Source organism: Bacillus rossius, chromosome 1 (assembly GCF_032445375.1).
Source record: "Bacillus rossius redtenbacheri isolate Brsri chromosome 1, Brsri_v3, whole genome shotgun sequence".
Taxonomy (NCBI): domain Eukaryota; kingdom Metazoa; phylum Arthropoda; class Insecta; order Phasmatodea; family Bacillidae; genus Bacillus; species Bacillus rossius.
Genome location: NC_086330.1, coordinates 91,065,442 through 91,078,579, shown reverse-complemented (window position 1 = coordinate 91,078,579; position 13,138 = coordinate 91,065,442). Strand labels below are relative to the sequence as shown.

Below are 13,138 nucleotides of genomic sequence, written 5' to 3'. Positions count from 1 at the left end.
AATTAAGCGTAAAAAAAAAGTCTTACTCATCAGAAGAACGATGTGTTGCTAACGCTAACAACCGAACGTGTTTTCCCGCAAAATAAAACTGTCTGAAGTTAAAAAATCACACGGCCTTTGAATAATTCTTTCAGAGGGATATATAGATTTTAAAACAATTTTGTAGACGTAATTTGCATAGAGTGGTGTCGGGAAGCAATGGGGAATCGAAATCATGACATGACCGAGATTCGAACCCGGGTCCACCCAATAGGTACAATCCCGACATCTTATCATTGCACCATTTCGCTTGGTATTGGTAAATTTAAAAATAGTAAAGAACCAATCATATGATTTCGGAGCATTAAAGATTCAGGGTGGGGGAGAGGAGGAGAGAAGGAATATGGGAGGGAGAGAGCGAGAGAGCTGTTGATAAACAAACGAACAATTTAGTCACTGTAAATGACGCACGCATTTATCTGCAAACTGATCGATCTGGGTTACTCCAGCGTCCGGAGTGAACAAACCTCACCAAGTTCCCCCAGTCATTTCTCTCCCGGGAATTCTCGTGACGCCCGCTTGGCAGCGCCACGGACGCTGTCGCTGTGGGCCCGGCAGTGTGGCCAACGTGCGGCGGTGAGGTCACGGCAGCCACTGCGTGGACTATATCATGCAGCATCTGGCAGCACTGCCTGTTGTTTGTGACTGGAAGCTGCGCCGTGCAGACATTGTGCAACGATTGCCTACACCGTGCTTCGGACTGTTGTTCAGCGACCTACAGTTCCGGTGACTGGTAAGTTTCCTCATCCCACTTTTTTTATTCGATGTGCTTGTCAGCAAGAAAGCAGTTTCTTTAAAGTCACTGTACTTGTTTTAAACTATGACCTCACTATTGCCAGCTTTATCAGTATCCATATTCGATTTATAAAATAATTCTTAATTAATATGTTGAATATATAAATTTTTTTTATAGGATTTAAGGTCAACATATTTTAGGCGCGAAGCCAACCAAATAACGCCTTGGCTAAGCGGAGTCTCGTTTTAACTTTTCCAATAGTGTCCTGGAAACTAAAACAAAATTCAACACTGTGACCATACCTGTCGTAGACGCGGTGTTTGTTTAGAAAACTATGGTTAGAGTTATTTTTTTCTTTTAAATTATTATCTTCCAGTTAAGAGAAAATCAAGCGCAATGTTGTGTGATTTAATTTTAAAACAATCTTTTTCTTCACTATAGAAAAACTAATCGATAGTCGTTTGATTCCCTGAAAAAAAATGCCAAGTGTTTCTTTCGCACTCGAGCGATCCTGATTTTCATTTCCGGTGGAATCAAACTCCAATTTTTCAGACATGGGGAAACTGTGAACAAAAAAATAACTTTTATACCATTTTTATCAAGGCTATACGTACTAAAATACGCTCTAATTTTCATGTTGTCTCACAGGAAACTGCAATCGTTAACATTAAACTATGTTGCTTTGATGTTGTCCATTGTTGTCACTAAAATTTTGAGTAAGCATGTGAATATGAACATAATGTACTTACTTAATGTATGTTTTTTTGCATATTTTAAACCTTTGCAGCTACGTTGCGATGCAATGCGACGAGCTACCCAATCAGAGTTTTGTTGCATCTGAGACTAGACTACGCAGGGGAGGAGATGGAGTCCTATATCCTCCCCCCACCCTCCACACTTTTACAGAAATCGTAAATAAATATCTATTAAAATCTATCATTCCCAGGATTCCCACCAACAAAATGAAATCATTTAAAAGCAAACTGCGGGCAAAGTGGTTCTATTTTTCTCCCCCCTCCCCCCTCAACAATGAAATTCTGCGTACTTTCCGGGCGACTGATAATACAAGAAGAATTACAAGCCTTTTAATTTTCACCAAAGCTGATGTTAATTAAAAAAATTGCTTGTATGCAGGGGTAAATAATTACTTCCGGCCTCTCCCATCACTGAATGTACAAAATTTGAAAATACACATTTAAAAAAAAATCGTAAGATTTTTAAACGTTACCGTTGCCATAGTTGTAAATGTTACCCGTGCGTATTGTGTAACTTGAAAATTTTCCAGTAAATTATATTTGCAATAGACTTGTAATTTTTGGTCGTACTAACAGGGTAAACCGAGGCATAAACCTCGAAACTCAACCAAGCCTCCCTGGTGCTCGGGCCCCGGGGAGTTTACCCTTCTCCCCCTTCATGCTCCTTTTCATCAACACGGCCCTGCGGTTATATGCGCATTGCGTTGAGCCTAGTCGCTGCTCAGTTCGACCTTGGATCTTTGATCGTCCGGCCGCCCGGCCATCAGCCATGGTCGCGCGCGCAGGGGTCAGTTCTGACGTCAACATCCAGTATGTGTATCTGCGATGCAGCTGCACTGCAGCCACACAAATAACACGAGTTTTTTTTTTCCATTCCGCATGTTGACACTACCGAGGAAACGTACTGTGGGCGCGCCACTGGTTTTTTTTTTTCTCTAGGAGTTGTCATGTATACTACTGTAGCCTAAAAGTGTTCATTCGGATGTCGGTGGGATCTAGCTGGAGCTATACGTAGAAATGAAACAAGTATCCCGTATCCATGAAACGTTTTGTCTGACGGTGCATGCAGGGCAGCCTAACGGCCCCGCCTTTCAAGACACGCAACGGTGCGCAGAGCTACAGGGGGGGGGGGGGGAACCGCAATTTGAAAACTGTTCATATCGGAGTGGTGTCTGTTTACAAAAAGCATTTAATAATACGCTGATAGCGAATGAGTAGTTCTGTTTCCCTATTTCGTTTTTAAACTGTATTATTGGAATAGGTAGTGAAAATGGCTAAAAACGCATATTTTCAGAATAATGTTTAAGATTAAACATACAGTAGGTATCTTGGAAGCACCCAAGGTACTTTCATTAAACCTTTACGTTAATTTCTTCTTAATATGGTGGAATGGTTACTACTCAAAATCTCATAGTTGCCCTGTGTACTACGAGATGACCGCGTGCCAGTTCAGAGCCTTGTGTTTAGAGGCGATACCGTGCTAGAAGCACCGGCGAGCGTCGCACTTATCACCTCTTTCAACAGAAATATACTTATGACTAAGTGGGCCCCTTAAGATCAAGAATAGTGGTAATAAAACCACAGTAGGAATGTATTTGTAAAGCTGAGTTCACAGTTAAAAAAAAAAGAAACATTAGTGAGTGCTTATCAGGCCATGCACATGACCGTACACACCACCTATGAATTATGTATTAATTTTAACCAACTAAAATTTGCAACTAATCTAACTTTTGTTGATTGTGTTAGTGGATAAGTGGTTTTGTATGATTCTTCCCTCCCAGCACCCTGTAAACACTATTTTTCAACTCATAAATTATATTAAGCTATAAGAGGTCAAACATTTCTAATGGTTAATATTCAAGAAACCTAAAAAAAAGTTGAGGTATTTTGTAATGTACATTTATCGCGAGTCTCTAATATAGACCATTACGATGATTTATTTCTAATGCAGGAATTACCTGAGAAATATAACATCTCGACAATTTATTGCCACCATATGATAATTATAAACAGTTCCCAGCTCCCGCCAAAATGGCGCCCTGCTCTGCTGTTGGGCCATGCGTCCGTGACAAAAATAAAATACATTATCTCGACCTCTCTCATGTGCACACGACCTTACTTACGTACCATGCGTGGTTATAATTCGATATGTTCGAAAACATGGCGGACAAAATATCATGCGCACACGACCGTGTGCAATGTCTGTTATTTTCTTCAATTGTGAATCCACTTTAAGACGTGAAGATAAAACGTCCAGTCTCACATGCCTTTAGTAACCAAACTATTATTGATCTTCAGGCTTATAAATAATATGCTACACCGCGAAGTGGTTGTTTTCTGAAGTGAAGCTTCGTTACAGCCGGGTAAGTCGAGGCGATGTCGCCATCAGAGCGTAATGCAAGTGTAACGCTCCTTCCATACCCGTGTACTTGTTAACTCACATTGCCTCACACATTCTGTGAAGTTTCATCTATGTGCAATATTTTTTTCATTTTTAGAACAGATCGCTAATAAAAAAATGAGTTACTGTTTTTATCTAAATATTTTGTTATGTGTTTGTTCGCAGGTACACACTGTTAGTACCGAGATACTAACAATGCTGGGACTAATTCTGGTATTTTGTGCTGCGCATGCGCTAGCTCTTCCAAAACTGGACATGGTGAGAGTGAAATATTAACACAACCATCATATTTATTAGGTTTACATTTTTTCCCTTATGGTTTGTTGTACATAATTTTGTACGGTTGTTACTTTCTCATGATTACAATTGCCTTCATTTGAAATATGTTGACAATTTTTGTTAGTTAAGGGTTAAGTGGAAAAGCCAAATATTCCCTGGCCATAATAAAAAAAACTAAATTTATGTTGTTTTTTGTCAAGCGTGGGGCATTTTGACACAGAGTAGCTCTTTGCAGACGTACCATAAATGTTTAATTTAACAGAAGCATAATTTTTTTCAGTGAAATTTACTGCTACCTATACAAACACTTAAATATATGTTTATTTTAATATAAAGATAGACATAAGACTGTAGAAAATTCCAAGTTTAATAAACATAAATTTGAATCTCATATCATATGTGTTACAAGTTATTTATATATATATATACGTATATATATATATATACATATATACATATATACATATATACATACATACATACATACATACATACATACACACACAGTATAACATTATTATGAAAGTGTAACAACCTAATACTTTGCCTTACACTGCTTGGTTGAAATTATATTAATTTCTTTAGTTCACGAAATAGGCTGATATTCAGCCTTCAATTGAGTAACGACTAGATTTAATCTGCACATCTCAGTAAAATATTTTGATAGCTAAAGCAAATATTTATTTTATTAGTTTCAGGAATGTAATCCATTACATTGCTTACTATGGAGTACTAATGTATTAATGTTAAAAAACAAAAAAAAATAGTGCTGAGCTTGAAACTTTATTTTTTAGATATCTTTCGTAAATCGTTTAAAAGTGTGATTCCAATTTTTTTTGGAACTTGAGACTGTTAGGGTTTTTGGAAAACATAATTTTCATTTCATAACATCCTAATATAATAATTTTTCAGTTTTTATAAATCACGATTACATATTTTCAATTCATGCTCGGATTGAAATACAAATTGGCCTTTAATATTCTAAAAACCATTAAATATTACTTATTGAAGTGTTAAAAGCATTTGTTCACTTTCAAGTGTAGTTGATTAAATTTAAATCAGCCACAAAACAATTATTTTTTCCTTCAAGGGATAGTCTGATATATACTAGTGAAACATGTTTTAGTTCAATGACATTAACTCAAACTAGTACGTAGGTCTAGCAGCAATATGAAGGTAAGGAACAACTTGTTTAATATTTGAAAACTGTAGTTAAAAGGTTGTCTAAAAGGTGAAATATCTCATCTCTTCAAAATGTAAATTTAAAAAAAAATCCTTAGCTACACCGGGAAAATCCCACAACACCCAAACACAGAACTTGACCAACAAGCCAAGTTGTGAAACGAGTGCCTACTTATGACGTCACAAGATCAACACTCCGAGGTTTGAAGGTCTTCCAGTTTCGTCAGAGTTGAACGTTTGCTTTGTCGATAGTAACGCCGTATAAATCACAAGCTTGTGGCAATCCATTTAGTAGTTAAGAGAATAATTTTTATGAAGTTAATTTCACAAAGTAAGATTTTTGGTTTTGTGTAGTTTAAGTAATCCCTTATTAAATTACCATTGCTTAAATATCTACTAACACAGAATGAACGAGCGCAATCTGCAAAGCGCGAGAGAACAGAATTTTCTTACTACACCGATAAAAATGTTCACCTAAAATTTATGAAGAATGCTGGTTACAAATTATTCAGGGATCTTCGTAAATTGACGACTATATTCGTAGATTTACGGGTACTGTGTTCACGTACTTTGCACATGAATCCACGTGGAATAATAAAGAAACATTCAAAAACTTGTTACGCATTGTTTACTACGAAACACAAAGCTCGGAATTCGGAATCGGGCGTAGTTCCTCCGAAGATCCAGTTTCCTGAAATTGCGAAGAACGCTTCGTTTATTCGAGGTCCATTCTGCTTTGGGGAAGTTCCTAAATTGACTGTAATTTCTAAAGGTGGTTATCCATATTTTATCCGGTGCGTGGCATCATTTCGTTCAACCCTGTGGCACGAAACGGGGCAACGATGTTGGTATTCCCTGCGTGTCATTCATCCGTATCAAAAACATTGTGACGTCAAGTCGAAACACCATTAGGGCAGTTTATCAGTAGCCACAAGCTCAGATTAACTTGCAGCGGCCGTTACCATGGTGCGACTCCCGGAAAAAAAATCTTTCACGTTATTTGGTTTCAAGATCCATAGACCACAAAACTATCGTTAACTCAAAGGCCATAAAAATGTGGGCTATGAGAAAATGTTTAATGTATCAGTAGGGAGAGCGTGCCGACTCTGGAACATAGGCGAGGGGGGAGCGGGGTAATCCGGGGATTATCCCATTTTTTATGGTTTTTTACGCATTTTTTATGGTTTTTTATGTGCAAATCCAGTTTTTTATGCGCTAATCCAGTGGCTAATCCGCTAATCCAGTGGCTAATCCGCAAATCCGCAAATCTGCTAATCCGCAAATCCGCAAATCCGCAAATCCGCAAATCGCAAATCGCAAATCCGCAAATCCGCAAATCCGCAAATTCACAAATCCGCAAATCCGCCATTTTGTATTTCTAGAAATTTCCACCAACTTCGAATCGTGACGTCATGATTCTGTGTCGTCTGCTGGAGGCCGCCATCTTGATTTCTTCTGGCCGCCATCTTGTTTCGTCTGCTGGAGGCCGCCATCTTGATTTCTTCTGGCCGCCATCTTGTTTCGTCTGCTGGAGGCCGCCATCTTGATTTTTCCTGGTCGCCATCTTGTTTCGGCTGCTGGAGGCCGCCATCTTGTGTGACATCATATAGTTCTGTTGGTCGCCACCAGGTAGCAGCAGGTATTATTTTATTTTAACTAAAATATTTTCAGTGCCGAGGCTGGGATTCGATCCATGGGACGTGAAAACGTCCAGGATGTCGTGGTTACGAGGCGGACGCCTTGACCACTAGACCACGAGACCAATTGGAATATGGTGGAATAAATAATCTATATATGCTACGTACTGACGGCAAGTTTATGATAAATGGGGGAGGGTGTTTTTGCCTTCCTTAATGCATACCTAAGGCGCCACATTTGAAATTAAAATTATTATACAGCCGCCATCTTTAATTCCAGCACAGACTACCAGATGGCGCCAAATTCAAAAATTAGTTGCCAGAGGCGCCGCCATCTTGGTTCTCAAGTTGGCTGGTAGATGTCGCTAGTATCGCGCGCCAAATTCAAAAATTAGTTGTCAGAGACGCCGCCATCTTGGTTCTCAAGTTGGCTGGTAGATGTCGCTAGTATCGCGCGGCAAATTCAAAAATGAGTTGCCAGAGGCGCCGCCATCTTGATTCTCAAGTTGGCTACCAGAGTGTGCCACCGTCGCCATCTTAATTCATATTTCAGATGCCAGGGCACAGCACCATTCGATAGATCGAATGCTAATCGATATATTTACTTTTATTTCATATTTCAGCTGCCAGGATGCAGCACCATTCGATAGGTCGAATGCTAATAGATATATTTACTTTTATTTCATATTTCAGCTGCCAGGGCACAGCACCATTCGATAGGTCGAATGCTAATCGATATATTTACTTTTATTTCATATTTCAGCTGCCAGGGCGCAGCACCATTCGATAGGTCGAATGCTAATCGATATATTTACATTTATTTCATATTTCAGCTGCCAGGGCGCAGCACCATTCGATAGGTCGAATGCTAATCGATATATTTAGTAACAAGTGTTGCTACCAGAGGGCGCGATATTTAAATTTAAAAAAATATTACAACCTTTAAACAATTCTCCGCCATCTTGGATTCAACAGCCCCACCATCTTGGAAGCACATGATACACCCAAGGACTCGTTCCAATACATGCACAGAGTGCACCGAAAAGATTGTTCCCTTACATGCACAGAGTGCACCATATTGAATGATCATGATATGTGTTCCTTTATATGCATCAGAAGCAGGCATAAGAAATTTTTTCTTATAGGCATACTTTAGTGTTAGCTTTCCTGTAATGCATTTAATAATAGTGTAAGCTCATTATTATTATTTAGTGATAGTGAATTTATAACTATGATGTGTAGTCTCATTCTCTTCATCTCGACGTGGCGGAAGATTCTCTGGAGTGTAAGCTGAAAAAAAAATAAAAAAATAAATAAAAACTTGTGTTTGAATTTATAGTGGTATGCTGCTTTCCACATCACCTTAGAGACTATGTCTCAGGAGGTACAGCATTAGATGCGTTAACTCCTTTTTTTTTATACATGGCGAGTTTCCCCGAGAGGCCTATTTTCCATGTTTAACAAGGGCGCAAGCATTATGCTTCACCGTCACTCTCTCCGAAGCCGCTGTCCACTCCATCATCTGGCTCCACTTGCTCTTGAGCCTCCATTACAGCTTCAAAGCATGCTATAATACCGTTGTAAAGGTATGTTAGAAACTCGTATTCCTCTGGAAATGCAGCGAACAAATTGATCGCGGAGACCTCTAGATGGTGTACTATCGCATCTATATTCATGCCGATGCAAGCATGAAGCGCATATTCAATGCAATCGCGCATTTCCTCAAAAGCAGCCATGTTCATTATGGAATTGTCAGAGACAGAATGAAGACTATAGTTGACCTGGTCTTGACGGAAAGATGACATGCAACAAAGTTTAACCACAGTAGCATTTAAAATCAGGATAGACTCAAATTTACTTTAAATTATTAAACAGACTAGCATTTAAAGAAAACTATCAGATTAACTATCTGAACCGTGTAAATAAGATGAGTGCAATCTCTACATGTTAAACATACCGATGGTTTTATCTCCACATGCGCAGTACAGTAGTGCATGATTTCTGTCCAACATTCTTAATGTTTTATGGCTGAAGGGGGAGGCAATGAATCGAAGTTGGTTGCCATCTACCCAGTTGACCACTCCGAGCGGAGGAGGAGTTTGGAGTGCTGTTGTTTTCCTACAACTCGACTCGGAGCAGCAATGCTTATTGAGCGTACCAAGGTATGAGGATAGTACAAAAAAAAATAAACTGGAAAATTATAAAATAAAAAAAAAAGTTAGAATCTCTTATTATGTGGGGAACTCAGGTTCAGGGATCTAGACGGTAATGTCCCCATGGAAGCGTGCTAATTCCATCATCGGAAATGCTCCGCTTGTCGTCACCTGATGACAACGCCACCTTAGTCACGCGTTCAGTACAAACAATGTGATTTCGTGAACGAAAATGATATTGAGTCCCCCAAACCCGTGAATTTGTTTGCAAGCAATCCAGATATTGCTCAAAAAGTAGCGAGCTGAGTACACTGGCCTTCACACCCTTGGCTTTAAGCGTAAAAGCACCATCGTCCATCTTGTATGCATAAAGTTTGGGGCGAAGACCAACATACTCAGTAATGATGCGTCCAGCGGCTTCATCCTTCATGACACCAGTCATGCCGGTGTTGACTGATGGAAACCTTTGAGCATTATCTGGAGCATAATTCGAAGTGTCGAATCGAGAAGCCAAATCGGGGAGAATCGAAGAATACACATCGCGACACTCGATGTGGTACAGAAGAGAATCGGTATCTGAGTAAAGCAGGTGCAGAGATGGAAAGGGAAACTTAACCTGCATATAGTTATAGTGGAAATCATAGAGATGCAATTTGGATAAATCTAAGATGGCCACACCAGTGTAAAGGGGTTTGTTGAAGGTTACCGAACCTTTGGCTAACTCAATGAGGACCAGATTCTCATCGACGATCCGCCTTGCCTTAAATGACGGACGACCTATCAACTCTGCCGCACCATATATGGTATCGTACCGCGAAACCACACGTATGTCACGCTCCCTACGCGGCGACTGCAAAGATTTGCCAAAAACGGAATTATTCATTAATTTATAGAAGGATTTCTCAAAGGGGTTCGCTGCCTGAGCACGGCAATTCAGATTATACCGTACGTACGACGCCATCCAGGATTTTTGTTCAAAGCGCAAAACACGATGAACATTGTCAAGAACGGCCCCGTACGTAAGGTAGTGCTGCAGTGTTTTTGCATGTAAAACATAGTTCTTTCACGGTTCAAGTGTCAATAAGAGCTTTGACATATTGCCGTTCACCGGTACGCCATTCACGGGTGCAAGCGGCAGGTCTGATAGCCGGTCATGACATTCACGCGGAAAGGATAGATCCACCTCTATAAAACATGAGCAGTCACCATCGGTGTCCATGGTGCTAAAGTTCCAGTTTGCATATTCGAGTTCCTGCACCCACTGGAAGTTGCCCACCGGAAGCTTACCAAGCATCGTATGACCATAGAGAGAATTTACATCGAAATAACAGATGTAGGAAGATGGCAGGCTGGAGTCATAATCGCTCATGTAAACATTGTTAGCCTTCGCATAGCGCCGACTAACGTTGGTGATCCCACCCCGAACAGCATTCTCCAAGAAAAGATAGATATCTGGATCGGTGACTAATTCCAGACACACCTCAGACTTGCTCAACAAACCGTCCCACGCAAGTGATGGGGCTGTAATGTAGTGCGCCGGATCTAAGCCATAGGACTGGCAACAAACTGAACGGAAATTCTCGAACACGTCAGCCAACAAACACGTATCCACCTTCAAATACTGCAACGCGTAATCGTTCAAAGTCTTACAGCGGAAAACATTCCACGCAGATCTAGCGTGAGCATAGTCCCCGTCACTCACGTCAGTCCCACTAAGAGCATTATGAAATGCTTCCCTAGGGGGTAGTGAGGTCGTCTGCAGTTCTGCCATACTAGTGACGAAATCGTATGGGAACACCCCTTTCCTACGAGCTAGATCAAACTGTGCGTCTTCTGGAAACTGGACACGAGTGAGGCTCAGCTGAGCAGGCGAGAGATTACCTGCCAGAGTATCCAGAGATGAAGTTAGGAAGTTAAGGGAGTCAATGAATCTTAAACGCACTGTTCGAGTACCTCCTCTCGCATCATTACCGGTAATCGGTATGTACTTTGTTATGCTCTTGTAACTTTCAAGAGACGTGCCTATAACCCTGACCTCCCCGGGGTTCTCCAAAATGGAGGAACCGTCAGGTTGTGCAATATGACGTGAGACTAATGGTCTCATCAAAAAGTGGGCATCATAATTCTGAAGATTGTGGAAAATAGCTACCAGTTGGTTCTTCTGCAGTCTAAATGCAATATTACACTTAGAATGCGCATAGCCACGAATCTCACCGGTCAGGTGGTCATGGTCCAACACTGACTTGTCACCTAGTGTCTTATTACATATATGGCAATGTGTCTGACTCGCCAACCGCGCAGCAACAGCAGGAGTCTGGGCTTTCATGGGAACGGTCTTAGCATAAATCGCGCACACCCACTTAGTCATATCAATCAAGGTAGAGACCATGTCGGCAACACAATTCTCCCCTTCAAAGTGCGCATATCTGGTAAGCGAAGCATCGTACGAACAAACTAATAAAATGCTACATGCATAAGGCACGTGCTCGTTCACCGTCGTGGTGCTGGAGGCATCGGTCTCCGGTAAACAGGTGGACATCGGTTTCAAGTAGGTCTCTGTATCGCAATAAGCGACAAAGCCCATACGTTCCTTCTTGGATACATTTGTGAACTCGAGCCATTTGGTCTCCTCAGTCGGGAATACTGACCGAACGGCCGTGTGTTGGCTGCACAAATCAGTGTGGGAGTTCAACTTGTCCGCAGTATGGAAATACTGAAGACAGCGGTCGCAAACCCACCTTGTATGTTGATCACGCGAGAGTTGAGAAGAAAGCAAGCGGGACAAATTCTTAATAGTCACGAAATGGAGATGAGCGGGAGCACCAGACGCACGAATAGCCAAAATATTCACATGGCGATCACATCGCATAGAGGTAATGCAAATCGGCTGGATACTTGCATCAGTGGGTTTGTTAAAATCCTCGTCAATAATCGTTCCCTGATCACTCACGCAAGAATAAATGTTCACGGAAATATTATTGAGACTCTCAAAGATCTTAACCTGATTCAGTGTCATGGGGAACGTCATACCGGTCGTATCAAAAACCTCGAGAGGATTAGGATACGATCCAGTACGAGTAACCATCCCAGCCGCCGGCGTCACACCTGCCATAACGGCATACAGAAAGCACATCTCACGGTCAGTCTCGATGTTTACACAAGCTTTGCGGTTAGACAAAAATGCAGGCAACTTTGTATGCGCGGCCCCCACCGTGAATGGTCGGTATGCAGAGACATGCATGTCGAGATGTTTTACATGACTCAACATCCATCCAGACCCGCGCAAAGCAAACTCACTTACATGCTCCATAAGCACAGAAACTAATGTGAAACTGAAAATTTCTGCTAGGTCCTCACTTAACAAAACAGGGATACTTTTGGAGGCGAAGTGGAAGCTTTCACTGATGGGCCCCTGCACAGGATCCTCCTTAATAAATACCGCGGCCAATGTAAGATAAATTTTGAATGGGCGGAGAACGCCACCCACTACGTCCAGAAAGGGTTCCCTGCACCTGGAGAGAAATCTATTAATGTTGGGGTCGGGCTGGGGAATATCATTCGCGATTCTGGAATCAACAAGTCGACCCTGGAATGCGGAATCTAAAGCGACGGGCTTCAGGCTAGGCAAAGAGGGAGGTGGCGTGTCTTCGATCTCTAGGTTGGATGAATCATCAGCCGACGATAAAATCACTGACTCAAATGATGATGAAGATGAAATCAATGAATCAATAGATGATTCATCGAGCTCAGACATCGAAGGCTCGCTTTCCTCAAATCTAGCACGCTTATTAGAGTATGGAGAAGACATTATTATAAAAGGAATTTAAAAAAAATAAAGAAGGATACGCTCAACAAGTTAGAACCTGAAAAATAAATAAAAGATGCTTGCTCTAATATACTGAAACCAACAGCTGTATCAGCACTTATTATTTTCCATAATATGTGTAAAAATTTGT

The 13,138-nt window shown here is 41.0% G+C and overlaps 1 protein-coding gene across 1 annotated transcript in view; it reads left to right on the top strand.

Moving 5' to 3' along the window:
- The first annotated feature begins 570 nt into the window (after nucleotides 1-570).
- Nucleotides 571-13,138, top strand: part of LOC134539845 (ankyrin repeat domain-containing protein 2-like) — a 54,748-nt gene continuing 42,180 nt past the window's right edge. Inside the window, exons 1-2 of the mRNA XM_063382153.1 lie at nucleotides 571-772; nucleotides 4,097-4,189. Of these exons, the coding sequence (XP_063238223.1) occupies nucleotides 4,127-4,189 (63 nt within the window). The 5' untranslated portion in view covers nucleotides 571-772; nucleotides 4,097-4,126. The remainder of the gene's footprint in view (nucleotides 773-4,096; nucleotides 4,190-13,138) is intronic.